Raw genomic sequence first — 27,056 nt, forward strand, 5'->3', positions numbered from 1 at the left:
GAAATGTAAATACGATTTCGTAAAAATGTCAAGTATTATGTCGTTTAAAAATTAATAAGTCCAATCGTCAAATTACCTTTTAAAATTTTTCGTATTTTTGTATTCATAAATCTGCTAAATTATTCATTTGGTTAATTATGAACCAACTAATTACAACTGTATTATCATCTCCAAAGAGAATAGTTTTTGAAAACGTAATAAAATGTCTAAACCATAAGAAGTCAGAATCTAGTTCAGAATCTCATTTGAGCGGTAGTAGTGCTCAGTATCTTGAAGATATGTATAACAACTGGCTCCAGGATCCCTCCAAAGTACACTCGGTAAGGTTTGACTCAATGTTAATACAATATATAAAAATAATACAAAATAAGTACAATATCAATACATAGGTAGGTATATATGATGAGAGTGCCTAAGAGTACGCGCTGCTCAAAAGTATACTTAAATTAAGTCTCATTTTCAAAACTTCTTCATTGTTGACCACGAAAAAATATTTTAATATGCCCTGAACATTGGATCAAACATTTAAAATGTTATCTCGAAGGATACTTCAAATTTCATGGGATGTCTCCAATATTATACCTAAAGTAGGTCTCACTTTCGGTATAATATTCGTTCTACCTATGTGGAATAGTTTATTGTATTTACCGTTTCTTTTAGTGTTTTTGCTTTTAATAATTTTTTTCCCAATGTTCTATCAAGTTTCTGCATTAAAATAATTTGTACTACAAGGTTATTAGACATAAATGATATCCAGAACAAAATGGGATTCAAGATGAAACATTTTTCACCATTATCCTATCGTTCTCTACATTTTTAGATCATGCAGTTGAAATTTTATTCTACAAAAATAACGATATTAAAAAGGCGACTCCGTTTTACTAAGAATCATTTGCATAAAACAATTTTTTTTTATAGTCTTGGGATATTTTCTTTCGAAAAGCACAAGAAGGGACTTTAACATACTACCCACCAACAACATCCAATATTGACAAAAAAAATACATCAGTAAGTAAAACAACACAAAATAATCCTTCATCTAACCCCCAACTTACAAATCCTGCTCCAAATGTATCTAAAACTACAAGCCCAAAAAATACTGTCGACCTGAAAATCACCGACAACCTTGTAGCTCCGAAGGTTCTTAATGTAAATCCTGTGGTTCCATTAACCAAGGCTGTAGCCAACCCGGCTGTTGGCTCTGCTGGAGTTCCTGAATCGGAAGCTGTTATAGCAGAAAAGTATACTGCTTTACATAGTATTATAAGAGGATACCAAGTAAGTATGACAAAATTATAAGAACTTTATATGGTTTTTGTGGTATTTCTATTATACCATACACTGATTTCATAAACTTTTTCTCTTCTAAATGTGCTGTTCCAGAAATGAACATATTGTTTTTAAAATATAAAATAAAAATGTAATTTTTTAGACTTTTCTTAGTGTAGAATAAGTAAAATAGTCACTTTATCTAGTTTGCTCGGGACACCCGACTCATTGGCGCCTAAACCTCTTAAATAGTTTTCACACCTAAATAAAAGAGGAGTAATCTTAACTTTTACGCATCAAGTAGTATTATCAGTTCAGTTTATTCTCACACATCGCCCTTGAGGCATGTGCATTTTTAACACTCTCAATTCATGTATAAAATATTTCTCTACGCCGAAATCGGTTTTTTTGTACATACGGTTTTCTCTTTCACGTGTTATAAAGAAAGAATTTTTTGACATTGTATAGTACACTACGGCCGTGTTGGGAATCTCTACTTTAAAAATATTTAATTATAAGTCGATAAAGTGATTTTATTTCTCTGGAGCTATATTTGCTCACATTAACAATCCTTATCCTTCAACGGTCACTGAAGAACCAAACCTATGGAGATACATCCATTCACAAGTCCTTTGAAGTAACGCTTGGAATCAAAAGATTTCCAACCCTCGAGTGTAGGTAGCCAGTTATAAGGCTCCCCCTCATGTGCCTATCTTCTAGAGATGTTGGCGACCACGTCGACCCATCTTATTCTATTCACAGCAGCTCGAAATAAATCAGTTGACGTTAGATCGGTCCACTTGCTAGGATTAGCCAGCCAGGATATACGCCTACCCCCAGGGCCTCTCTTACCCTCAATCTCGCCTTGTAGAATCAACCGTAAAAGTCGGTATTTATTATTACGCATGATGTGGCCGAAGTAAGCCAATTTTCTGTTCTCTATGGTGTTAATAATATCTCTGTCTTTTCTTAGCCTCTGGAGAATAGCTATGTTACTTGTGTGGTGTATATATGAGACTCTTAACATACGTCGGTAGCACCACACTTCAAATGCCTCTAATCGTTTTATGGCATCTTCTGTAAGGCTCCAGCTTTCTACTCCATAAACGAGGACACTAAAGACGTAACGTAACAAAAGTGCTTCCCTCGTTCCGAGTCCTGCTCTGAATCCAAATTGAACTTCACTCAGGTGTTCTTCTAATTTGGTGTATATGTGATAGTGAATGATAGTAAGGAGTATTTTAAGTACATGGCTCATCAAAATAATTAATCTATGTTCTTCACATTTTCTAGCGTTGGCTTTTTTAGTAAGTGGAATGAATATTGATAGTAGCCAGTATTTTGATAAGTAACCAGTCTCGTAGATGTTGTTGAATAGCTTCGTAAAAGCTGTGATTTGGTGTGCCTCTAGTAGCTTTAAAATTTCACCATGCACCTCATCAGGTCCTGGTGATTTCCTATCTTTAATCCGCTTAATGGCCATAGTTACTTCTTCGTTTGGTATTTCTGGGCCGTAGGGATTGTCTGGGAAACAGGCAATACGAGCACAAAAGAACAATAAGGCTCCAGATATTGACAACGTCCCCCCTGAGCTATATAAATTAGGTGGCGATCACCTAGTAGGACAAATGCATGTGCTCATGAACAAGATTTGGAATGATGAAAAGATCCCTAATGATTGGAAAACCGGGATTATATGCCCAATCTATAAAAAATGGGATAAACTGAAATGCGAAAATTATCGCGGCATAACCCTCTTGTGCAAGGCGTACAAAATTTTTACTTACATACTAAACAAACGACTCCAACAACTAACTGAAAATATTGTCGGGGAATATCAAACCGGTTTCCGACAAGGGAGATCTACAACTGACCAACTATTCACAGTGAAACAAATCTTAAATAAATCGTGGGAATACGACATTGACGTCCACAACATATTCATAGACTTCAAACAAGCCTACGACTCAATTAATAGGAACAAGTGATATCAAATATTGCAGAGCTTTAATATTTCCCAAAAATACATCCGACTGATAAAAACAATAATGGATTCATCAATAGCAACTGTCAGAGTCCAAAATGAGGTCACTGAAAACTTTACGATAGCCCAAGGATTAAAGCAAGGAGACGAGCTGGCACCGACACTATTTAACCTGACCTTGGAATATGTGATAAGACAGCTGAATATAGGAAGAGGTAATCTCCTAACAAATAAATCAAGACAGATTGCCGCCTATGCCAATGATATCAGCATCATGTCTCGCAGAACAGAAGAGGCGGCAGAAATATATTCACAATTAAAATCAAAGGCAAAAGAGACCGGACTAGAAATAAATATTCAAAAGACAAAAAAGTTAACACAGGCAAGAGCTAGGGGAAATAGACGCACAGTTGAATTAGAGGACGATATTGAAACGGTAGAAAGTTTTACATATTTAGGAGTTACATTAAACACGGATGGAACACAAGAACCAGAAATCCAAAGAAGAATAGTAAAGGGAAACAAAGCTTATTTTTCACTCGATCATGTGTTTCGCTCCAAAAACACACACTGGAGATCGAAAATCAGGGTCTACAAAACTATTATCAGACCAATAGTATGTTATGGATGCGAGACATGGGTGATGACAGAAGAGACAAAAAGAAAACTGGAAGTCTTCGAAAGAAAAGCCCTAAGAAAGATATTTGGACCTATTAACGAAAACGGAATATGGAGATCCAGGTATAACCATGAACTCTACCAACTGTTCAAAGATACACCGATCTCAGAATTCGTTAAACTTCAGAGACTCCGCTGGGCTGGTCATGTAGTAAGAATGGAGACAGAAAGATTGCCGAAAAGAGCCCTTGATAGTAAAATGCATGGCGCAAGACCAAAAGGAAGGCCACGGAAAAGATGGGAGTATGAAGTGGCAGCGGACGCGCAAAATTTGCTAGACGTGAGAACCTGGAGAAGATCGGCGCGGGACCGACAAGGTTGGGGGCATAGTTTGGAGGAGGCCAAGGCACGATTTGGACTGTAGCGCCATTGGAGAGAGAGAAGGATTGTTTATTTCAGTCGGACTTCGTGCTGCATCTTCGAATAATTCTTGAATATATTCTTTCCATCTTCGTAATTTATCTTTAATGGTAGTCAAAACCTGGCCTTTAATGTCTACAACTATGCCTGTATTGCGTTGTTTTCTGATGTTCTGTATTTCTTTAATTTTTTTGTGCACTGTTGCATTGTAGTGTTTCATCCGTAGATTTCTCCATTAGCCATGCTTCTTTTGCTCCTTTTATCTCCTTTAGTATAGACTCATGCAACTTTTTGTATTCGTTGTCATTTCTACCTGAAATGATAAAGCAAAACCTAGGATGTAAGGTATTAATCAACATAAATTGTACACATAATGTTAACAAAAACAATAGAAATTAATATGGCAGTGACAGCGAAGGTTGTTATTTTTAGAATTGTCGAGTCTATTTCGACTTGTGCGACCTATCCAATAGGTACCTATATACATCGTTATACTTTTAATGTCAGTGACTGTGTTAATGACGTTTTCTTTTTGTGTTAAATTGGTCTTCCAACAAATAAATCTTAGAAGTTCTCTCACCACACCTGCCTCAAATGTCTCCCACACTGGCTCCAACACCACACTTTCCTATGTACTTATTATAAATCTGATTCCTGCTGTATTATTATTATTTTCAAGTATACTTGGGGTGTTTTGAAATATATTGTCCTGTAGACCTTACATTTTTGTTCATGTTATCTAATATCAGCAATTCCTTTGATGTTACATTTTTATCTTTTAACTCTTTTTCCAGTTCTATTAGCCTTTCTTTTATTCTTAATGATTTAACATTTTAATGCGCAAGTGTCACTATGTCATTAGGATATTAATAATTTTTTTGATTGTTTTATGCTCAATTTTTGTTCTTTTAATATTTTTCATACTTACAATATTTTATAAAATAAATCTTCTTAAATATATCATTAATCTCAAGACTCTTTTTCTCTTTCCCCTCTTTTTCGTCTCCTAGAAATGGAATATATTTACAGTTAAAATAGTTTAAAACATTTTGTAAAATCTATTAATAATCTCAAACTATATAACCGATTTTTTTTTATTAAAATGTATTAGGTAAGAGGGCACTACCTGGCGCAAGTAGATCCCTTGGGAACCACAATAAGCACGCGAGAAAGTAAAGATGGTCGCCTACCTGCTGATATAATATCTCCTAAATATAAAATAAGTAAGTTTTTATAGTATATTATGCACTGCTTTACAAAACTCGTCTATATGTTTATAGGTATTTCTATCGTTACGATATAAAATTACTTTAGTAATTGGGTATTGACATATTTTTTCATGATTTTACTCATATGTTTTTTTAAGACGTGATTTATTTGAATTTACTATTTTTACTCTAAAGATAGCTTTACATCTAGGTCATGCAAGCCTCATGCTATGCAAGTCCGTCTTGCATGGCATATCTGTTAATACTAACTATAATTTTTTTCTGTCTATGTCTTACAATATGTATGTACAGTATGTGTGTATTGGAAGTGACTGAGCTCCCCCAAATATTTTATTTTAGTTTTTCTATCTGTTTCTAGTCGGGCACATAGCCAATCGGCTGGGCGGCCGGTTCTCATTCGCTTCACTGCGAGTGGTTCAGTGGATGTGAGTTCGATCCCCAGCTCGGTGTACAGAAAACAAAAAGGCTAACACAGCAGTTTAAAATTCTAAATGAATCTGCGGCTTAGACTAGAATATGCTGATGTCTGATCGGCCTATGGTGGAGCAGTACGGCAAGAGATAAGGGCTTGCGGCTCGGTGATACTCCTCCGTAGATCCTTACCGGAAGGGCGTACAGCCTAAATGCCGGTGTATATATATATATGTATATAATCTTTGCAGATTAGTTAAATAGTAAACTCTTAAATATTGGGGAAATCTGCAAGAAATACTCTAATGTGTATCAATTGTTTCGCCGAACGTTTTCGCCAAAGAGAATTAATTTGGCTTCTTCAGGGCTGAAAGAGAATAAATTATAATTAGCTACCATATATTATCTATTAAAACATTATTGATCTTACCGTAACTTAGAATTGTAGAGTTAGAATATTAAAAAACTTTGCTAGTAACATAGTGGTGTTTTTTGTTACTATGTGCAAAAAAAGTTTTTTATAAGAATTGAAATGTATGGTAGCTTCGAACTTGACACGTAAAGGCTTACCCAAGGTTAATCGAAAAACCCAATGCAACTACATTTAAAAGGAGGTAATTCTTTGAAATGTCGGCAATAACTAAATTTTTGGTTTTAAATAGTTAAAAGTGAGGTTCTGTTTAAGCCAGAACGCAAGCGCTGACAACTTCATTATAATTGGTATGAATCTTTATGTCGTTAAGGTTCATTGGTAAAAAACGAATGAATTTAAATCCCAGTAAAGGGAAATATTATTTCCCTTTACTGGAAAAACGAATTTAACGTTCGGCGAAACAATTGATACACATTAGAGTATTTCTTGCAGATTTCCCCAATATTTAAGAGTTTACTATATGTATATATATATATATATATATATATATATATATATATATATATATATATATCTGTTTCTAGAGTTGTGTAGCTTAATCATAATTTTCATTTTAGATGAAAGTGACTTGGATAAACTTTACAGAGTACCTTTAACAACGAGAATTGCTGAAACAGGTTCACAACTGCCTCTTAGAGAAATCCTAGCTCGATTGGAAAAGGCCTATTGCCAACAAATAGGTGTAGAGTACATGTATATACCGTCAGTAGAACAATGCGATTGGATTAGAGAGCAGTTTGAGCCGCCCGGATCAACAGATATTTCCGAGAAGAAGAAAAGATTACTTTTAATTCGTCTTGCTAGGACTCATTTGTACGTATATTTTTTATAATGTTTCCATAATAATGTTGTTAGTTTTTTAATATTTTGAATATTACTAAACTTGACAACATGCTTTTTATTATATTTTGTTTTAAGATTCAATAAATACACACGTGTTAATAATACTTTGACATAGTACTAATCGTCCTTACACCCTAGTCAAACAAAGATGCCGACGTTAGTAGTCCGGGTTACTTAACAATATCATATTATAACAAATTCTAGCTTTGTTTGCAATCAAATCAAATGTGCAGATATTCATAACTGAAATGCAGTTTGTAATAAGAAGACCAACAAAACAATATACTCCAAAGATAAATAGATAACGAGAAGTGTATATTACCCTTTTAGTTTAATAGCCCGGTTCTCATCGGCATAAAAAAACTGATAGACTGTACGTTATCTAAGGAACGATGAGATCCAGAATCATTTTCTCGGTCCAGGATTGATATCCCGAATGAGAATTTTTACAAACCTAAATGAATTAGTTATACCTGACTGAACTAAAAACACACTAAATTTTTCATTGACAAACGGTAACTAGCCTGGTAATATACCGCATCTTAATCTTAAGGTTGATGAAAAAATATCCAACAATAATGACAGAAAAATGCCAAAAATGATTAGAAAACACACCAAACAGATACCAAGCAGCCAATCATCCGACGGAGAGAGTATACAATGCACAATTTTTGGTAATTTTCTTTAGACGGCTAAAATCTGACGCATAAATTTACATCTGATATCGTTCGTACATTTGCTGGTGCTGTTTTTCACGACTTCCACCTCATAAATTATAAATCCCGTCAACATGATGCAGTAGCAAACTAATGCTCCGAGGGAATTGATGTTTTGATATGTCCAGAATTTATGTTTCGCATGGCGGCGGCCGTAGCTCAGTGGCTATGTTACTGGAGTGTCTGAGTTCAATTCTCTGCACTAATACCATCAATTTTTCAATTTTTCGGAGGACACGTAACACCATTGGTCCCGGCTATGTAAGTAGTCGTTAATCCAGACATCGACACAATATTATTTTAATTAGAACGATATATTTCAGTTCAGCTAATGAATTAAATTCAAAATAAAAACAATAATTAATAAATTATTCCTAGACTTATAAGAGTTCTACCAGCTATATATTGGGACAAACCAAAATACATCCATAATTCAGATAGTTCAATCAACAGTACAAAACAAAATATACTTACTCTAACAGAACTAATTAATAAAAAATGTTTATTTTGTTGGCAACTAAGTATTGGGACATAGAAAGATTATTTATTTAAAAACGGAGTCGCATTGCTTTTAGACTTTATGGCCACCCGAATACGGTTGGCATTGACTCGACTAAGTATGTTTACTGTTCAGGGGTAAATTTATTTCAAATGCGTTCTATTTTGGCTTTAAGTTCATGTAATGTCCGGTGTGGATTGTTTCTTGGTGTCTGTTTCAATTTATGCCATACTGTTTCAGTGACCTTTAGGTCAAAAGTGTAGAAGAATAAGAACCGACGTTTGTATTATGGTTTTCTATACCAGTTTTTTGTGGTTCTGGCTGTGCGACAGGCCGCCCTGTCCTGCTGAAAAATATTATCGACATCACTCCTTTAGGAAATGTTACTGTTCAAACAATCCTTGTGGTAAACCTCGTGGTTTGCGGTAATCAACAACACATACGTCGAGTTTTGATTCGCCACTAAAAATTACTCGTGGCCAATCTTCTACCGACCAAGAACGTTCAGGTTTTGCCCACATGGGCCTGGCTTGCTTTTGTTTTGCTGTTAACAAGGGTTTTACTTTATTTATAAGAAAACATATTTTAAAATACGGAACACCCTTTAAATTGTACCCTGTAATTCAACCTTATAAAACCAGATTTATGCATACACTTGCGACAACGTTCTTTTGAGAAATGTTAACTAGTTTCACGATTCCATTCAGATGTTACGTGCCTTGCTTGAGTATTTCTTCGACCTCCCTTGCAAACGTTTATTAATATTCTCTTATTCCTACCAGAAACTAGTTTTGAACGACCTGGGCTTTTACCTTTCTTAGCTAAGATACTTCATGTTTCTCCATATGCTATGATAATAATAAATGAACAGTCAAATACCTGAATTTGTTATATATTTTAATTGGTCACAATATATAGTTGTTAGGGCTATTTTCATATATACCTAATATAATAAATCAACTTCGCAATTTATTTTTTGTCACTTTACACTGTTGTCTAATCGTCAAAATAGTAGACGAGTGTTGAACATTTTCTAAAACGACAAAAATGTGTTTAATAATTTCGTTTGAACCTGCTTTTATGACTTATTCCTGATAATAAGACTATTTATTTTCTTCGAAACTATTATTTTTAAGGTTTGAACATTTTTGCTCGAAGAAATATCCAACGGAGAAGAGATTCGGCATAGAAGGATTAGACTCCATCATACCTCTACTCAAGACGATCATCGACAGATCTTCGGAATTAGGTGTAGAGATGTTCGTAATAGGAATGGCCCACAGGGGTCGCCTTAACGTGATTATAAACGTATGTCGAAAATCGTTGGTGCACTTGTTTGCGTATTTTGAACCTCTCAAACCCTTTGAACATTGTTCCGGTGATGTCAAATATCATTTGGGAGTGTTCACACAAAGGTAAGTCATGGCTGTATTTAAGTCAGAGGGTTTTGAATAAAGTATAAAACCAAGTGATTATTAAAACCAAGTCTCATTAAAGTTAACCTTGTATTCACGAATTTTGCAATTTGCTTTCTTTATTATTATTTTTTTCAATTATCTTACCATATAGTCTTCATATTGATGATATTACGCTTAGGTACTCGTTTTCACGTAATTTTGTCTCTTATTTTATTACTTGTATTCATTGCTTTTGGAGTTATTCTCCATTTATGAATCTCTGCAATATCCCCCTGTGTTCGCATTTATATTCGTATATTAATATAATAATGATATAGAAACTCCGTTTAATAAATCTTACTTGATAGAAGTTAAAATTAAATTTATTATTATATTAGTCCAAGTAATCAGATCATTATTGTATGAAAACACCAAACAAATGTTTGGTATTTCCTTTTTTACTTTTCATTTAATTAAACAAAATACTGTTCTTAGGATGAACCGAGAGACAAATAAACACGTCAAGCTCGTCGTCCTGGCTAACCCTTCCCATTTAGGTAGTGCCGTTCCAGCAACAGTTGGAAAAACACGCGCTGAACAATTTTTCAGAGGGGACATCCATGGAAACAGGGTAATACTCAGTTCTAAATTCAATTAACCTTAAATTCGTCATTCAACAAAAAGTGATTGAAAAAAATGAAGTTTAACGTTTTTAAATAAATAAGTTTGAATAAATTTTCGTTTCATGTTTTTTAGCATTTTTCCGATTCTTTTTTCGTATAAAACAAGAACGAGTCGAACTGTATAAAAATGAACTCTGCAAAGTTTCAGCAAAATCGATCCAATAACACCAGGAACTCTACTAAGTCTATATGCCGATGACACAGCGATAGCGGCCAAACATCAAAATATAGACATAGCGGTAAACAACCTGGAAACAGCGATAGACAACATCGAAAAGTGAACTTTAAAATGGAAAATCGCCTTAAACTCCGAAAAAAAACGCAAGTAGTACTCTTTAAAAAGAAGCAACAACAACCAAAGGAACAACTGACAGTGCAAAACAACGCCATCGAGTGGAAAAGTGAAGCAAAATACCTAGGAGTCACCATGGATAAAGAATTAACATTCAAAAAATATGTAGACGCCACAATACAAAAAGCAAACATAGCAGAGGCGTCAATAAGAGAACTCGAAGAAAGAAAAAATAAACTGAGAATAAAAACAAAAATAAGATTAATAAATAGAATAATTCTACCTTTACTAACATTTGCATTTCTCGCATTGGGACACATATGCAATACCACAAAAAGAGAATACAAGCGGCACATAACAACAGGCTAAGAGAGGCAGCCAACATACCGAACTACGTCGCTGAAATATTCTTATTTAGAGAATTATAACAAATCAGTGACTGAAATAATGAAAGATAAAGCCAGGATAAAGTTCGCGGAACTGGAAAACTGGCAACACAATGTAGGCCCAGGTAAATTGATTATGTCTATATATAAATATGAACTAATTCTGATTTTATGTTTCATTACATCCTACAAAAAAAAAACATAAAAAACCCAAAAAACGGCTTCGGCCACCAAAAAAAGGCCTTCGGCCTTATATTAGAAGTTATAAAAACTACTAACACAAACCGGTGAAAGGTAACAAAAAAATATTAATAAAACCATAACCATAGAGAGAATACAATTGAATAAAAAAATCTATATTGAGACTTATGATTTACGCGGCGGAGCACCATTTAGCATAATCGTATTAAACTTTTTACGAGGAAAAAACAATGACCGGAGGTAGAAATGTTCAATTTGCTCGAAAATTATTGCACAAGTATTAGCGAGTAATCCTCTTTCGGCACTTGTGTACTGGTTCAACTGTTTAACACCTTTTTGTGCCACAACTTACAGCAGTATCTTCTTAATTGGAAATGCAAATATCTTCAACAATTGATGGATATTTTAGGTATATTTGCTCCAAATTTAAGAAAAATCGGTCAACATTTGGTTTCGTAAATGAAGTAAGCCTTGACAGTGAACATCCTTCTGGCCTTCTGACGCTTGATGATGAATTTCTTTTTATAAATGCCCTTAACCAATCTTTGCTTGCACATTTGTTAGCCTTCGAAGATTCTGACATAGTAATATTGTTTTTAGCAGCCATTTTATATGCCAATTCTCTGAATTTTAGAGTATTCAACCCAAAAGCCATTTTGCTACAGCGACGATATAATAACACATCGACGTCTCATGCTCTGTGTTAAATACTAAACAGCATAATTTGGCTACATTTTTGCATTTGGATAATTTTTTTTTCTTCTAGAACATATCGCCTTAATGTGCTAAAATTTATGCCAAACATATCGTAAATTTGTTCACTTGATCTTTCTTTCTTCATCCTTACCATGGTACACCTGCAATAGAATGCCATTGGAATAGAATGATTCAGTATGGTATGCAATGAAACATGTGTCATTATGTAACACCACTATATGTTTCAATGTATACTACCACAGGTTTAAAGTTTCAGTTGGATGTAAATGTAAAACGTCTAATATCTACTACTCCGTATATCAAAACAAACTACTGGCGGCGGACGCAATGCATTATGGAGTCTCCGTTGCAGTGCTAGTGGCAATGTGTTTGTTTTTGTTAATAACATTGTTTTATTGTGTACTATGTGTCAATGTGTACCACTCTCCCCTATGTAATCCCTTAACTTCTCGGAATCCCCGTAAGTTTAAGAAACTAGCTGACCCTATATTGAAACTTACGATTTACGATGCAATACATAGCGTTGTTTTATCTAATTTTATCCTTATACTTTCTCTCTCATACTCACGCGTATTTAGCTAACATTTGACCACACAGTATTTTCTTTACTTCAGGTGATGGCTATTCTAATTCACGGCGATGCAGCGGTAAGAGGACAAGGCGTACATTTTGAATTAATGAACATGTCTGAACTGCCTTGTTACACCACTCATGGAATTATCCACGTAGTTGCAAACAATCAAATTGGTTTTACTACTGATCGGGCAGTTGCCGGTTCGTCACCATATTGTACAGGTAAACATCCTTGATTTTAACGCATAACTTGTCGGATTGTTGATTAAAACTCTCAAACTTTTTGTTCCTTAGCTTTATTTTATACTCAATATCAATACATACTACTTAGACATTGCACATTTCTACCAAGTGCTTTGTAACCATAACATCTTCATCCTAAACTATATTTCTAATCATCTGTCATTCTGATCCACTCAATGACACAGAACATCTCAAAAAGGATTAGGGGAAGTATTACACTTTACACAACTGTGTCCTCAGACCAACTATTGCTATCGGTACATTATTTCTATCACCATCATCATTATAAACGTATAGATAAAAACAATAAAATCTAACAGTGAAGAGGACCGTATATCACGATCTCTTAATTTTACTTTTTTTATTAGGTAAAGAAAATGTTGACATTTATGTGTTATGTGTTAAGTGTTAAATGTTGACATAAATGTCAACATTTGAAGTTGATTACAATAATTTAAACAATAAAAAAGTATCTTTATGATATTAAATTAATTGTCTTCAATCAGTGTAGTTTACTTTTAAAATTTTCTGGTTTAATTCTTCTCCTTATATCTCTTTTATAAACAATTCTGTTTATTTATAATCTGCGTTTTTCTTTCAGATATTGGTCGCACCATAAATGCTCCAGTTTTCCATGTCAACGCCGATTACCCAGAAAAAGTCATCCACGTAGCTAAGGTAGCTTCCGAATGGAGAAACAAGTTTCACAGAGACGTGATGATCGACCTGGTGGGATACAGAAGGCATGGCCACCAGGAAGTCGACGATCCCACCTTTACTCAACCGGTACTGTACAAGAGAATCGCCAAAATGAAAACATGCTACGAAATGTATGAAGCCAAAGCTCTAAAAGAAAATATAATGTCAGCACAGGAACTAAAAGCTAGCAAAGACGAGTACTTAGGGATGCTTGAAAAAGAATTCCAAAAGGCAAAAGACGAAAAACATATTAGTCTACATGATTGGCTTGATACTCCATGGGAAGGATTTTATCAAGGTGAATATGAATATTTTTTGCCATGTGAATATTTTTGACTATGTGAATATTTATGACGAGTTACGTCAAGCTATCGTTTTTGAGGTTTATTTTTACTGAACAGCATTTTAAAATAATGTTACGTTTTTCTGTGAGTTCAGAAAAGTGAAGCAAACTGTCTATATTATGTCTAATGTAAACTAAATTTCATTTAGTAATTTTTAAAGGGTTTTTACCCCCATATTTAGTGGCTACATCCATGTATTAACTTGTAAGTATTAACCACATTTTACATTAACCTTAGTCAAAACTTAAATTATTTCATGTTCTTTTTAATTAAGTGGTTAAATACTTTTTAGGACACTGATGATGGAATACTTATTCCGAAAACGTTTTGTCAATTTAACATAGACCAACTGGGTTTTTTTATATACCTTTTTATAAAGGATTTTATTCAAAAATTTTTTTTTAAATCTTACATTGTTTACTTTTTTTCGTTTATCGTTAAAGATAGTGCAAACACTCCTGACCATGGAGCTGCGCGAAGACGGAGTCAAAATTCACGTAAATGCAGAAAGGTTCTATTGTAAACCAAATTTCGTCTACTGCACCGTGGTCAGGAGTGTTTGCACTATCTGTACCTACATCTTAAAACCTTAAAAACTTTTTAAAATCTCTTTTGGTTTAACATATTGTAAACTTAGGATGCAGATGATATAGTCTTCTACAATTATTATAAACTAATTTTTTTCAGGTAAAGATACTACGAAAATACTACCAACTGGTGTTCCGATGGAAGTTCTGGATCATGTCTGCAAAATTGTATCAAATCATCCACCACCTTCAGCAAAGTTTGCTCTTGCTAAATGTAAATACGTGTTTTGCACTTACTTTTTATAGTTTAATTCTTCGCACTCCAAAATTGACTCCAGATATACATTGCCGTATAAACTATAACTGCTTCAAAGATAAACGCGTGTAGTTACCCAATACTCATTGCAAGTTAGTAATTTTATAAGTCAATATTTGAATATTGGAATACGTGCATATTACGAGGCCTGTTCAACTAAAACCGATCTTTTGCTCTAGAAAAAAGTTATTGGCAAATTTGTCTGCAACCAATTACAACTACAATTAAGGTACCCCATTGTTTCACCAACCGATGTATGTCATGCTTAAGAAATTAGTGTGGCTGTTACTCGAAAAATTCTTTTACGGCATTTTGTACTTCTTCGTCCTTTTGAAAACGATTACCTTTTAACTACTTCGTCGGTGGCCCAAAAACGTGAAAATCGCGAGGCGATAAATCCGGATTATAAGATGGATGCTCTAATATCCCCAATTTCTTTCTAGAATTATAGTTGTAATTCTAGTTGTATATGTTCTGCCGCTTCTTTTCGTTGTCATAAAAACGACAGTTTTCACCATCCGATTTGCCCATTTTTAGCCTTTTTTTGCGAGGCTGTCAGCTTCCTCACTTCCTGAAATTTCTTTGTGACCTGCACCCACATCAAAGTTACTTTGTTGCATCCCTCCAGCTTCTTGAGATATTATTTACAGTCCTAGACCAACTTTGACTCACAAGTAAATGACTTTAGATCATTTAAGGCGGCTTGGCTGTCTGATAAAATATAGACTTTTGCCCTAGGAGTGTCTCGGTTAAGACATTCTTGGCACCAATGTCGATAGCATGTATTTTTGCCTGGAAGATAGTTAGAGCATTTACAAAAGATTTGAACAGCCTGAAATTGGGCCCAGTAACTCCCACTTCTGCCCTTTCATCTTAGATCCATCCGTATACCATATAAGTGAACCTTCTTCCAGTTTGAGTTCAACTTCTTTGCCCATTTTTGGTTTTTATGACCAATTTAAAGTGTATTTCCCGCCAAGGCCTTAATATAAGTTACAGTGGTTTGGCTTACTTTATCGCCGATAATAATAAAAAAATGTTTTGCTAAAGCCGGATTTATGTGTAATATAGATGCAAATGATTGTAAAGAAAAGGAAAATTATTCCACTTGCACAACAATTCCTCACCATCAAAGACACACTAATGGATTTAGAACAATTTGCCTTCATTGATACTGATGTGCCAACAGAAAGTGGGGAATTGACCATCAACGACTTTATTAAAAATACAAGAAATACATGAAACGACCCCTATATTAAGCTTCTCTGAAGCCTGTGTAAGTCTCAGAGATTTAGAAAACTTTTTTTTTAATGAGAACAATTTTGACATGTCCACAAATATTTCTAAGCTTCTAATAAAATGTGAATCTGAATTCTTTAAAAATAAATTGAAACGTATGAATTAATCATTAATTTCCGAATTTTTTAAAAAATAAAAAATTTACTATACAGTATGTCCAAAACAAAATGAAACGGTAGAGTTTCTGACTTGCACGCCGAAGCCATAGATCACTCCTCTTTAGCGGCCAACTTTCGATTCCCCGAGAGTGGTCGCTATTGGAAGGTTTAACTTTAATGTTAAAAATATTTCAGTGCGAAAAATATGTACAGGAAATTCTATTTTTCTTAAAAGGAAGAAATAAAATAACAAGCTTATTAGCGGGTACGCTTTCTAAATTATTTCCCACAATGTATATTGTAAGCAAAAACTAATTTTTGTGATTAATTTTTTCCAACTTAAAGCAAAATTTATTTGAAACCCGTTTGGACTGTCTAAGGGTGATATATATTTGGAGTCAACCATGATATTTTCTTCCTTCATCCGTATTATTTTATACAATTACGCATAACCTTCATTATTTTAAGCCCTTGAAAGAGTGTTAAAAGGAAGGCAGGACCTTCATAGTAAACGACTGGTCGACTGGTCTATGGGTGAGGCCTGTGCATTTGGTGCCTTTTTAAAAGAAGGTATTCCAATACGAATGACTGGTGAAGATGTCGAAAGAGGAACTTTTTCACACAGACATCATGTTTATCACCATCAAGACGTAGCAAATGAAACATATTGGTAAGTAATAAAAAAGTGGTCACAAATACATATTTTCTGTAATATAATGGTACGTTATAAAAAAAATGCCTCTACTGGCTTATATAATGAGAACGAACTGTCTGGAAAACAGCTTACTGTTTTCGATAGAATCAGTTCTTGGAATATTTCGGCGGTAAAGTCAGAGTTCTGGATTTCTCTAACACACAGGGTCGTAATCAGGTGTATGTGACTATCAACAATATGATTCACCCTTTCCTGATGCGGCACCTATATTAAAGATACTCTACCAGGTTGTTAAGGATATATTTGTAGTTAATCAGCAGTTTTGATTTGGTGAGTGGATTCTTTTCGGCCAGAGTAGCCGTATATTACAGAATATTTTGGACATATGTTTAATGAAAAAATGGTTCACAGATACTCTTGATCTGCTAGATCCCCTGACTTGGCCCCTCTAGATTACTTCTTTAGGTAACATTTTATAATTTAACTACAGTTTTAATGATGAAGTTATAACCACAACTATCGGATAAGCCGATGGAAAGAAATACTTGCTCGTATGGTAGAAAATCACGGCCTCGGTAATGAGGAAACGTCTAGACACAACCAAGTACAGACTGAAAAGAAACTCGAGTCAAAACGGAAGTTAAAATGAAAAATAAATAAAAGACGGTACAATTAACAACATATAAAAGAAAAATGCTGATATAATTGAAAATACAAACAAAAATGACAGCTAATCACCATTATGTACAAAACAACACAAAAGTTGCTTTTTGTCAGTTGCATTACCAGATTGTGATAATGTAGAGTAAAACGAGATGTAACTGTTAGCAAGGTGAAACAATTACTCAACCGTAGCGAAAATGGTTAACTAGAGTATACATTAAAAAAATTAGGAAGATAAGCTAACTAGTTCTAGTTTCAACATAATTTTCTTAACTCTTCACTTTCATATATATTTAAATATACACTTTTTTGCGATTATAGTCCATTGCAGCACCTTTACCCAGACCAAGCCTCCTACACCGTCTGCAACAGTTCTCTAGCCGAATATGCTGTAATGGGTTACGAACACGGATACTCCTTTGTGAATCCTAATGCTATCGTCATTTGGGAAGCTCAATTCGGCGATTTTTCCAATACCGCTCAGCCGATTTTCGATCAAATGGTGTCAAGTTCGGAAGATAAGTGGGCGCGACAGTCTGGATTCATAGTACAATTGCCCCATGGAATGGAAGGTAAGAGAACTTAAATTATTTAGCATAAGGTTTATGTATCTTATTATATTTGAGATTTGTATGGTGATTATCTGTAGTGGATGAATAATATTTTTAATAATCTCAATGTTTTGAGCAATTATAAATGCAATATTCTTTTTCTTCCTTGTTTGTAAATTTTTCAATGATTTGTTAACTAAAACATGCATCATTTGTTTTTTTACAGGCGCTGGTCCAGAACATTCTAGTTGTAGGCCAGAAAGGTTGTTAGACATGGCGTCGGAAGATCCAGATGAGATGCCAAAAGAAGGACAAACTCTTCTTGAGCAGTTCAAGGCAATCAACTGGATTATCACTAACTGTAGCGTCCCTGCTAATCATTTCCACGCGCTAAGAAGACAGATGGCATTGCCATTTAGAAAACCATTGATGATGATGACACCAAAAGGTACTTACCAATGAAGTTGCTTTATAGACGGAGTGTTTTATTGTCTTCTCCTTGTCCTTTTTGCTGAAGATTAGTTACTGATATACCGTTCATTGTATTCACATCTCAAATAGCTCCGGACGTTTTTTATTTTTTAACGTTTAAATTGGCTCGTTTTATTCTCTAGTAAAAAACAAAATACACATGGATATATAAAAAGTCTTACATTTTATAAAAAATTAATGTGGATCATTCTGTGTAACATTTCTATTCATATTTTTGAACTTTTATTTCAAAATTATTGAGCTCTAGATAACAGATTAAATTAAGTAGATCGTGTCGTTGGGTCATGCTCAAAATTATCTTCACAAGGTGTATCGATGGAAGTAATTTGAAATAGTTCAGGTCAAGTTTTTTAACGAAAACTTGAAAATCTGTATTCGAAATATATCTGACTATTAACGGCAGCGATAGATTCAACAACAACAAGAAAAGGTCTCCATATAGAAAGAAGCAATCTCGTAAGAAACAATCAATACAATTTGCAGCCTACCGACGTTATCATAGAGCATGGTATGTACTATTATTAACATCATATCCGGGTGTTACTAGAAGAAGCGATATAAAGGAGTCTGGGCTTGAAACAAGCATAGAAAAGATAAAAACGCTACCACAGACAAGAGCGAAGAGAACCAGAAATCAAATTAAAGTAGAGGGCCATGTTGGAGCAGTAGATAGCTTCGCAAAGCAGATTTCTCGTTGACTCACACACTTGACTATCACCAAATTTATCAAAAGCAGTTGTTAGATGCCTGTATCAAAGAGTGTCACGAAAAATGCTTTTTATTTGCTAACGTCTCGGGTCTATTTGACATTTTAATCACTATGCCCTTGTAGTGCCTACTAGCATTTTCATTACATGTATAGTTTTTTAATTTTCCTTTAAAGCCACTTAACTTTAGAACCAATAAAATTAGAACTATCCGGTTTTGCCTGTTGTATTTTTAATTTAATAGATTACGGAAAATTAAAAAAAGTATTAAAAGATTTACCATTTAAAGGAATATGTTTTTGGCGCACCCAGTATATTTTAATTATTTATATAAATAACATTATTTATTTTATTCTCTATTCGATCGATTTATAGTTACGTTACTTTTTGTACACACTGTATAACATTAACAATAGTTAACAGCCTACGAGACTAACATCCTCTAATATTTTAAGCTTTGCTGAGGCATCCTGAAGCAAGAAGCTCTTTGGATGATATGAAAGAAGGTTCAGAATTTCGAAGAGTAATTCCGGACGATGATAAAAAACCCGGTGAAGTACAAAAAATCTTGTTTTGTTCTGGAAAAGTATTTTACGATGTCAGGGATGCTCTTAGGAAAATGAAAGTTGATTCTAAAATCGCCATGATTCGTATAGAACAAGTAAGAAATCTTTCTTTGTCCGTTAAAAATATATTTTGAACATATTATGTTGTGAAATCGTAATAATTTTATTAAAAACAGTATTTAATAAGCTGTGCAATATTATCATTCTGCTATATACCTAGTCTTGTCATAAATATTGATACAAGATATTTAACTAAAAAAATTTAAACTACTGAGTTGATTTAAAAAAAATTGCATAATTTATTACTAATATAATAAACTCCAAACTACAAACAAATATATTCAAAATGCCTGAATTGCCTGAATACAGCGCCGAAGTCTTTTAGGCCATTCATCGAACGCTGTACGGACGATATCCGTAGGCACATTGTCCATAACTTCTACCAGAGCCTGTTTCAATTACTCTTGATTATGGTGACGTCTTGTACAGACCATGCCCTCTAAAAATAACTGCAATTAGTAGTCGAGTAGACTAAGGTCTGGGCTGGCTGACGGCCAATGTTCTCTACTAATGAATTCGGATATATGATTTTCAAGCCACTGTTGAGTTGTTTTCGCCGTATGCGCAAGTGCAGAGTTTTGTTGGGATATCCAGGGTTTATTTTGGAACATGTGTGGTTTAAAAGCTCCACTATATTTGTTAAAATGTCCCGCTGATAATTTCTCGCCACTGTATTAACGCCTTTCTCACAAAAATATAAAGAAGTAACGCCGTCATAGGACACTTCGCACCAAATCAGGGCAGGAAAATGCCCTCGTTTGATCCTTGGCACCAGTTCTCGGACTTCCTTGGATAACCGTGCATAAACTTTATCGTTTTTCTTATTGAAAGTTTACTCTAGACTAATTTTTTTTCTGTAAAGAGGATTTCTTTGCAACGGCAACAGGCATCTTGATTTTTATTCCCATTTTCTTTTAATGTAACAAACCGCCAAAAAGGTTATGGCCTCTGTATTTTGGGGTTATTCCTTATGGCAATTGTGACATCTCTAGGTTTGGTTGTAGGGGAGAGTCCTACAGTACCGTCACCTTAAGATTTATCAACAAAAAAATCAAAATGCTAAAAGGTACATGTTTAATACTTCCTGTCATGTATGAAAGGACTATTATGCTGTCAATGAAAGTAATAAACAATCATAGTGTTTCAAAATAATCACTTTATTAATGAAAATTAAAGATAAGGAAAAATCAAACTTTATAAAATTGGCCTCCAGTACCGGCCAGTAAATATATTACCAATTAAACAATACAGAAATCACAAATATATTGTTTGGATAGCTCTGATATGTTCGCACAAGCCTCATGAACCCAAATATTACAGTTTCCACACTGTATCCAATCCTCTTCATGAGATTCAGTGCACAAAGGACAAACTGTCTCTTCTTCAACCGGTCTGCTAGGAGGAGGTAGGTTTTCATCTTTATTTTTCCTACTTTTCTTACTAACATATCTTCCTGACAACAAGCTTTTACCTTTTTGAACATATTTTCCTGAGACCTTATTTTTTTTGTTAACGTCATTTTCCAAAAGTAAATTCTTCCCTCGTTTAAGTGATTCGACGCTGGTTTTGCCTGCTTTTTTCTCTTCCAGCATTTTTTTTGTATGGATAACCAGTTATAATTTCGCTTTTTTCAGCTTTACGACTCCGGGCAGTTGCTCTTCTTTTAGAAGCATCAGGAACCGGTGAGAGTTCTGTAAGTGCAGCTTTAAAATTGTCTGTGGATAGGTCAATTGTAGCTTCTTCTTGAGATTCTAATTGCCGCAAAAAAGCAATTTGTGATTCTCCATTAGCAAGAGTAGTTTGGTTGTCGGAATGCACAGAATTTGTAATATGGGCTACGACATCAGGAGCAGGAGTAGTAGATGTTGGTTCTAGCAGTTGGGAAGATGAAGGCAACGGTTCTGATGTTGAAGGTGTTGCTTCTAGCAGTTGGGAAGATGAAGGCAATGATTCTGACGTTGATTGTTGTTCTGTAATGTTGGTTATGTTAGAACAAATAAAGTCTAAATCATTAAAGACATTTTTATCAAAGGGGTGTATGCCTGTGCAACGAAAGTCACTAACTGCGATTTCCATTCGAGAAACTCGATTAAAAGCTGAAGCAACTAAGCCAGCAATCTCGTATTCACTGATTCTAATACCGGGATTTAATCTCATCCACAAGTCACATGCATTATTATAAGCAGATTTAAATGGCTTCATGAACGTACGATCTAGTGGCTGTAGCTTATGGGTCGTATGTGGTGGGGTGCTAAGCATATGGATGTTATTTTTCCGGGCAAATTCAATAACATCTAAGTCCTTATGACTCGCATGTCCATCTAAAATCAGGAGAACTGGATTCTCGGCTGTAGGATTAGAATACTGCACAAAATGATGCATCCATTTTAAAAATAATTCGGCATTCATCCAGCCGTTTGGCTGAGCTTCGCCTACGCTCTCATTTGGGGCGTTAACCATTAGTCTTTCATTCATTCGGACTCGTGGAAATATAAAATATGGTGGAACAAATTGACCTCCAGCGCTCATTGCAAAAAGCACCGTCACGTTCTTTCCACGTTCTGCTGAAGTCAGTTTTCCTACTTGTTTTTGGTTTTTAGTAGCCTAAAACTTTGGCATGTTTTTGGACAATGCTGACACCAGTCTCGTCACAATTCCATATTTTATAAGGAGTGAATTTAAACCTCTGTATCAAAGTCTCTAAACCATCAAAGAAACGCTCAACCTGAGGTCTGTTAAATCCTACTGCTCTCATTAAGCTTGTTGATTCAGCACTCCGCAATGATAAATCACTATGTCTTTTCATAAAAGAATAATAATAGTTTTTCCCTGCCATTTCTTTTTCTTTATTAAACTGGTGAGGTAACTTCAACTTCTCTGCCAGTTGAAAAGCAAGACGTAAAAATTCTTGCCTGTTTAAAGGCATTAGTGTATTGGCCAAGTCTTTAACATGTGCGCCAATGTTTCTTCATGTTCAGGTGAAAAAGTATTGTGAAAACGACCCATAACTGGCTCAATGGATATCTCTTTATTATTTTTAATAGCACTTACTCTGTCATTCAATGTAGTTCGTGGTATCTGATAGCGTTCGGCAGCTTGGCGTGCACTCATCTCATTATTCAGTACCTTTTCCACGGCTTTTCGCATGTTCACAGGATCCCAGCTGCCCTTTTTTTGCCTCACATGAACATTATTTTTATCACTTGGCATTTTTGCGTACCTGTAAGTAAAAGAAATCTTTTAAAAACGAACTTTATTATTGGCCGGTACTGCAGGACAATGCAGTGGCCGGTACTGGAGGAAACGAAAAAAAAAAAAAAAATTTGTTTACAGGTAAAAACAAACGCACAAATATTGATTTAAAGTATACTTTTTTATAGTTATATAAGTACACTATACATACCAGGAGTTATTTGTTTTAAACTGGATCTTTAAATGTTGAAAATCAACAACAGAATTTTAAATATGCAGTGTACGTCTATGATGCCCAAAACAAATCTTTGCACTGACAAGAATCCTGTCGCGATAAGTTGACACCGCGCTGGACTTGTACTTATAGGAGTGTCTAGCACTAACACCGATAATCATCACCGTACCATCTATTATAGGTTTGTAGAACTTTCAACTGGCCGGTACTGTATGCCGGCCGGTACTGTGGGACTCTCCCCTATCTAATGTTTGTTCTTATTTATTGCAGATCTGTTTCAGTTCTTCGCTCGTTTTTATCCGAAGAACAGGCATAAACTTGAACTATACTTATTTATTTTTGACTAAACTGTTTGTAATATTATTATTGTTCAATCACAAATTAACCCCTTAATTTGTAATCTCACATTATTCTTAACTTCTTAATCTATTATAGTTTCACCGTGTATAAGTGACATTGTGAAAATGATATCGAGTAATATTTTAATAATTAAAGTCCATTCACCTGTTAATGAATTGTCGAATAATATATTTTTTCTAATTGAACTTCCTAAGTGTTGCAATGATGGTCTAGATTAAATTCTAATGTAAGCTAATAGTTCAAAAGTTGGTTAGTATCATAGAAGCAATAACCTCTGTGCTGAGGTATGAAATATTTGTGAGATTATAAATTGGGGATTTGAGCTCATTTGAGCACAGTCAATCATAAGTAGTTACCTAACGAACATCATATTGTGTAATTACCAGTAGCTGTCAATAAATCAACACTTCACAACTTCAACCTTTTATTATACCTATCATCGTCGATCGACCAGAAGCGGACAAAGGGGCATTTACAAACCGATTCGAACCTCAAATCTACGTTCGAATCTTTCCAATTATTAACGATTAGTCTCCCCATGTTTTGGATGTTACTATGCATTTTTCCTGCGTCATATACCTACCTATTAGCTTAACATTCCCTGTGTCTATTATCATTTTATTTTTTCTATTTTGTGTCATATGCGATGCGTTGCTAAATAGTGGAATTTTCACATTGGTTTGCTTGCCAACGACCAGAGAATCACTTTGAGATGTTAGTGATATATATTTATCTGCCTGATCTTGATGATAGGTTCTCTAAGTTCCTCTAAATTTTCTCCGCGTAAAATGGTCATATTAAGAAGTGTATACGTTTGTGCTAGTACTTTCTTCTTCTCCTTCTTTTTATATAATAGACATGACTCTGTCTGTTTTTCAATGTGTCTCCAGTAAGTTGTCGTTCCATCGTTTTCGTGGTCTTCCTGCTAGTACTTTGTAGTGATAAATTGTTTTTGGGGTCATAGGCCGCGGTCAGGCATCAGATTCTGACGTTTCATCAGCAAATGTGTTACACATCAAAGGTGTTGCGATAGGGGAGAAAATTGCTTACTTTCGCTCACACGTAATCTTATTGAAGTATCTACGCTATTTATACCATTCACTGTGAAAATCTTAATTTATTGTATATTCGTAGGCTCGTTTTAATCAGAAACAAAAACAGTATTTGACTTAAAAAATTGAACACAAAAATTTATTTACATTACTTTGTCTGCCACCACCTCATTTACTAGATATAATCATACGGTTTATTTTATTTTCAGCTGGCGCCTTTTCCATTTGACCTGGTGAAGAAAGAGCTTCAGAAATATCCTAAAGCGAAAGTGTGTTGGTTACAAGAAGAACACAAAAACCAAGGTTTCTGGGACCATATGGAGCCGCGTTTAAGGACAATATTGAAATCATTAAAAGATTCTAGAGAAGTTTCGTAAGTTTCTAATTCCTAAAATACATTTTACAATTTTTTAGGATAAATTATAAATTTAAGTACAAAAATAATAACCATATATTCTAAATATAATAATTATTATTTTTATTATATAGGTATGTAGGAAGAGCTGTTTCCTCCTCTCCAGCAACTGGCTTTAGATACAGGCATCTAGCTGAGGTTAAAAAAATGCATGAAGATGCTGCGAGGCTTTAGTATATCTCTACATAGTGTATGCATTCATCACTTTCACACCAAATGTTTAATTAGCCATTTTGTACAGATTGTAAATATTAAAATAAATCTTTTTAATATTTTTGTATTTTGTATGTGTGACTTCAAATTATGCAACCAAACATACAAAGTGTCAAACGTAAATTGTCACTGTCATTCGTTAATCAAGGTCAAGTTTTAGTCAGCCACAAATTCATAAATCAATCCAAAATCATTTTAGATCGCAAGGGGATAGCAGTGACTTGTTTTGTGGTGCTATAGTGGTTTAACATCGTAATTTAAAATAAAAAAGGTAAGCTGAATATTTTACTAAAGATGCACAATTTAGTTTTTTCAAATTGTTTTGAGTTTTTCAGCATTATTTGCTTGTTATATAACGAACCTTGTACTAGGTCGAGGTGGTATGAATTGAAATGAGAGGGAAATGCTTTAATCCAATATCTCACCGAATATAGGGCAAGGCAATGAATTGATTGTATCGAATTTTATGTAACATATTGGGCGAATTAACTTAAAAAAATGCATTAGATATATTCTGACAGGTGCCAAATTTTTATGATAAATTTAGACCACACGTGACATTCTATTTGGTTGCTTACATCAGAAGGCAAATTTATTTGAAAAAGCATAAATTCATGGAGGCTCGACTGTTGTTTATTGATAAGATATAAAAAAATGCTTGACCCGTTAATACAAAACTGTGATTTTTATATTCCTTTTTGTAAAGCTTTTCATAATCATAATTTTCTCATTTGGTATAGTTATTTTGATAAAAGATACATAATAAACATGTAATTTATATATTAAGTATGTAAAACATTAGATTATAAAAAAAATAAAATTATAATATAAATAGGAAAGGGAATTGTTTCAACAATATTTTGTTAACAACTCTCAACATTAATTAAAGTAAAAGTTAATCTTCACTCATAAATTATATTTAAAATAGTACATTATTAACCAAGCAGTTTATATGGTGTAATCTAATAAGAAGAGGATATTGATATCAGATAATTAATACTTTTTTAATCATTTACACTTATGGTTAGAACATTATAAAGTTTTGAAAGGTGATAATTTGAGACAGTTTAACAGCTTCCTTATTGTGATCAGTGATATAAAACATTTTTATAATTGTTCAATAGTTTATTATTGCTGCAATTATTCTCAGAGACAAAATAAACAAAAATAAAAAAAGTCTTAAAATCAAATTAAAACATGTAGACTTTCATTGAAAGAAATTAGATATGGTGATAATAAAAGTTTTACGATTGTTTAACTCTCAGGTGGGTACATGGAACAATATGGCACCAAAAATTATAAAAAGCTATGTATATTTTTCTATCAAAAGGTCCCATTTTTATTCATAGTTATTTGTTAAAAGGGACCAAAGTGAGTATATGACTTATTACAGAGGATGTTTTCTTTTATTAAAAAAAACACTTACTGGATTTACCCCTTAGAATTAGTAGAAGTAGATAAATAGATTATTATTCTTGATTGGCATCCTTCTGTGTAATAAATATGTAGATAATCATTGATAAGTCAATAATCACAATATAACTAATCTGTACTGGAAATGCGAGGCAGTCACAACTGAAGTTACAGATGATAGAAATAAATTGTTGATTTTAAACAATTACAGTTTGTCATTTCAATGTCTAAAAGTGAGTGATGCTGCTTATGACGTCAGTGGTACCTATTGCAGGTAGTTGGAAG

The 27,056-nt window shown here is 34.0% G+C and overlaps 2 protein-coding genes across 7 annotated transcripts in view; both read left to right on the forward strand.

Moving 5' to 3' along the window:
- On the forward strand, positions 1-25,419 carry LOC140441838 (2-oxoglutarate dehydrogenase-like, mitochondrial). The gene is made up of 15 exons (XM_072532786.1): positions 1-320; positions 919-1,278; positions 5,403-5,514; positions 6,922-7,177; positions 9,559-9,837; positions 10,315-10,450; positions 12,713-12,893; positions 13,516-13,911; positions 14,645-14,758; positions 16,666-16,867; positions 17,837-18,087; positions 18,293-18,514; positions 19,721-19,926; positions 24,940-25,103; positions 25,220-25,419. Exons 1-15 carry the CDS (start codon positions 138-140, stop codon positions 25,317-25,319), a joined length of 3,162 nt encoding a protein of 1,053 aa, XP_072388887.1. The 5' UTR covers positions 1-137; the 3' UTR covers positions 25,320-25,419.
- A 74-nt stretch (positions 25,420-25,493) lies between these two features.
- Ogdh (oxoglutarate dehydrogenase Nc73EF) overlaps positions 25,494-27,056 on the forward strand; it is a 55,687-nt gene continuing 54,124 nt past the window's right edge. For all 6 annotated transcript variants that reach the window (XM_072520846.1, XM_072520849.1, XM_072520845.1 and 3 more), the window contains exon 1: positions 25,494-25,629. The gene's annotated coding sequence lies outside the window, so the exon portion shown is untranslated. The remainder of the gene's footprint in view (positions 25,630-27,056) is intronic.

The sequence above is a fragment of the Diabrotica undecimpunctata genome, chromosome 1 (assembly GCF_040954645.1).
Source record: "Diabrotica undecimpunctata isolate CICGRU chromosome 1, icDiaUnde3, whole genome shotgun sequence".
NCBI classification, from domain to species: domain Eukaryota; kingdom Metazoa; phylum Arthropoda; class Insecta; order Coleoptera; family Chrysomelidae; genus Diabrotica; species Diabrotica undecimpunctata.

Bases quoted from the DNA above. Each gene is read 5' to 3' on its own strand.
- LOC140441838 (XM_072532786.1), top strand. From the start codon at position 138: ATGAACCAACTAATTACAACTGTATTATCATCTCCAAAGAGAATAGTT. The intron at 1,279-5,402 runs GTAAGTATGACA...AAAATGTATTAG, and splicing joins GTATTATAAGAGGATACCAA to GTAAGAGGGCACTACCTGGC. The intron at 13,912-14,644 runs GTGAATATGAAT...AATTTTTTTCAG, and splicing joins ATGGGAAGGATTTTATCAAG to GTAAAGATACTACGAAAATA.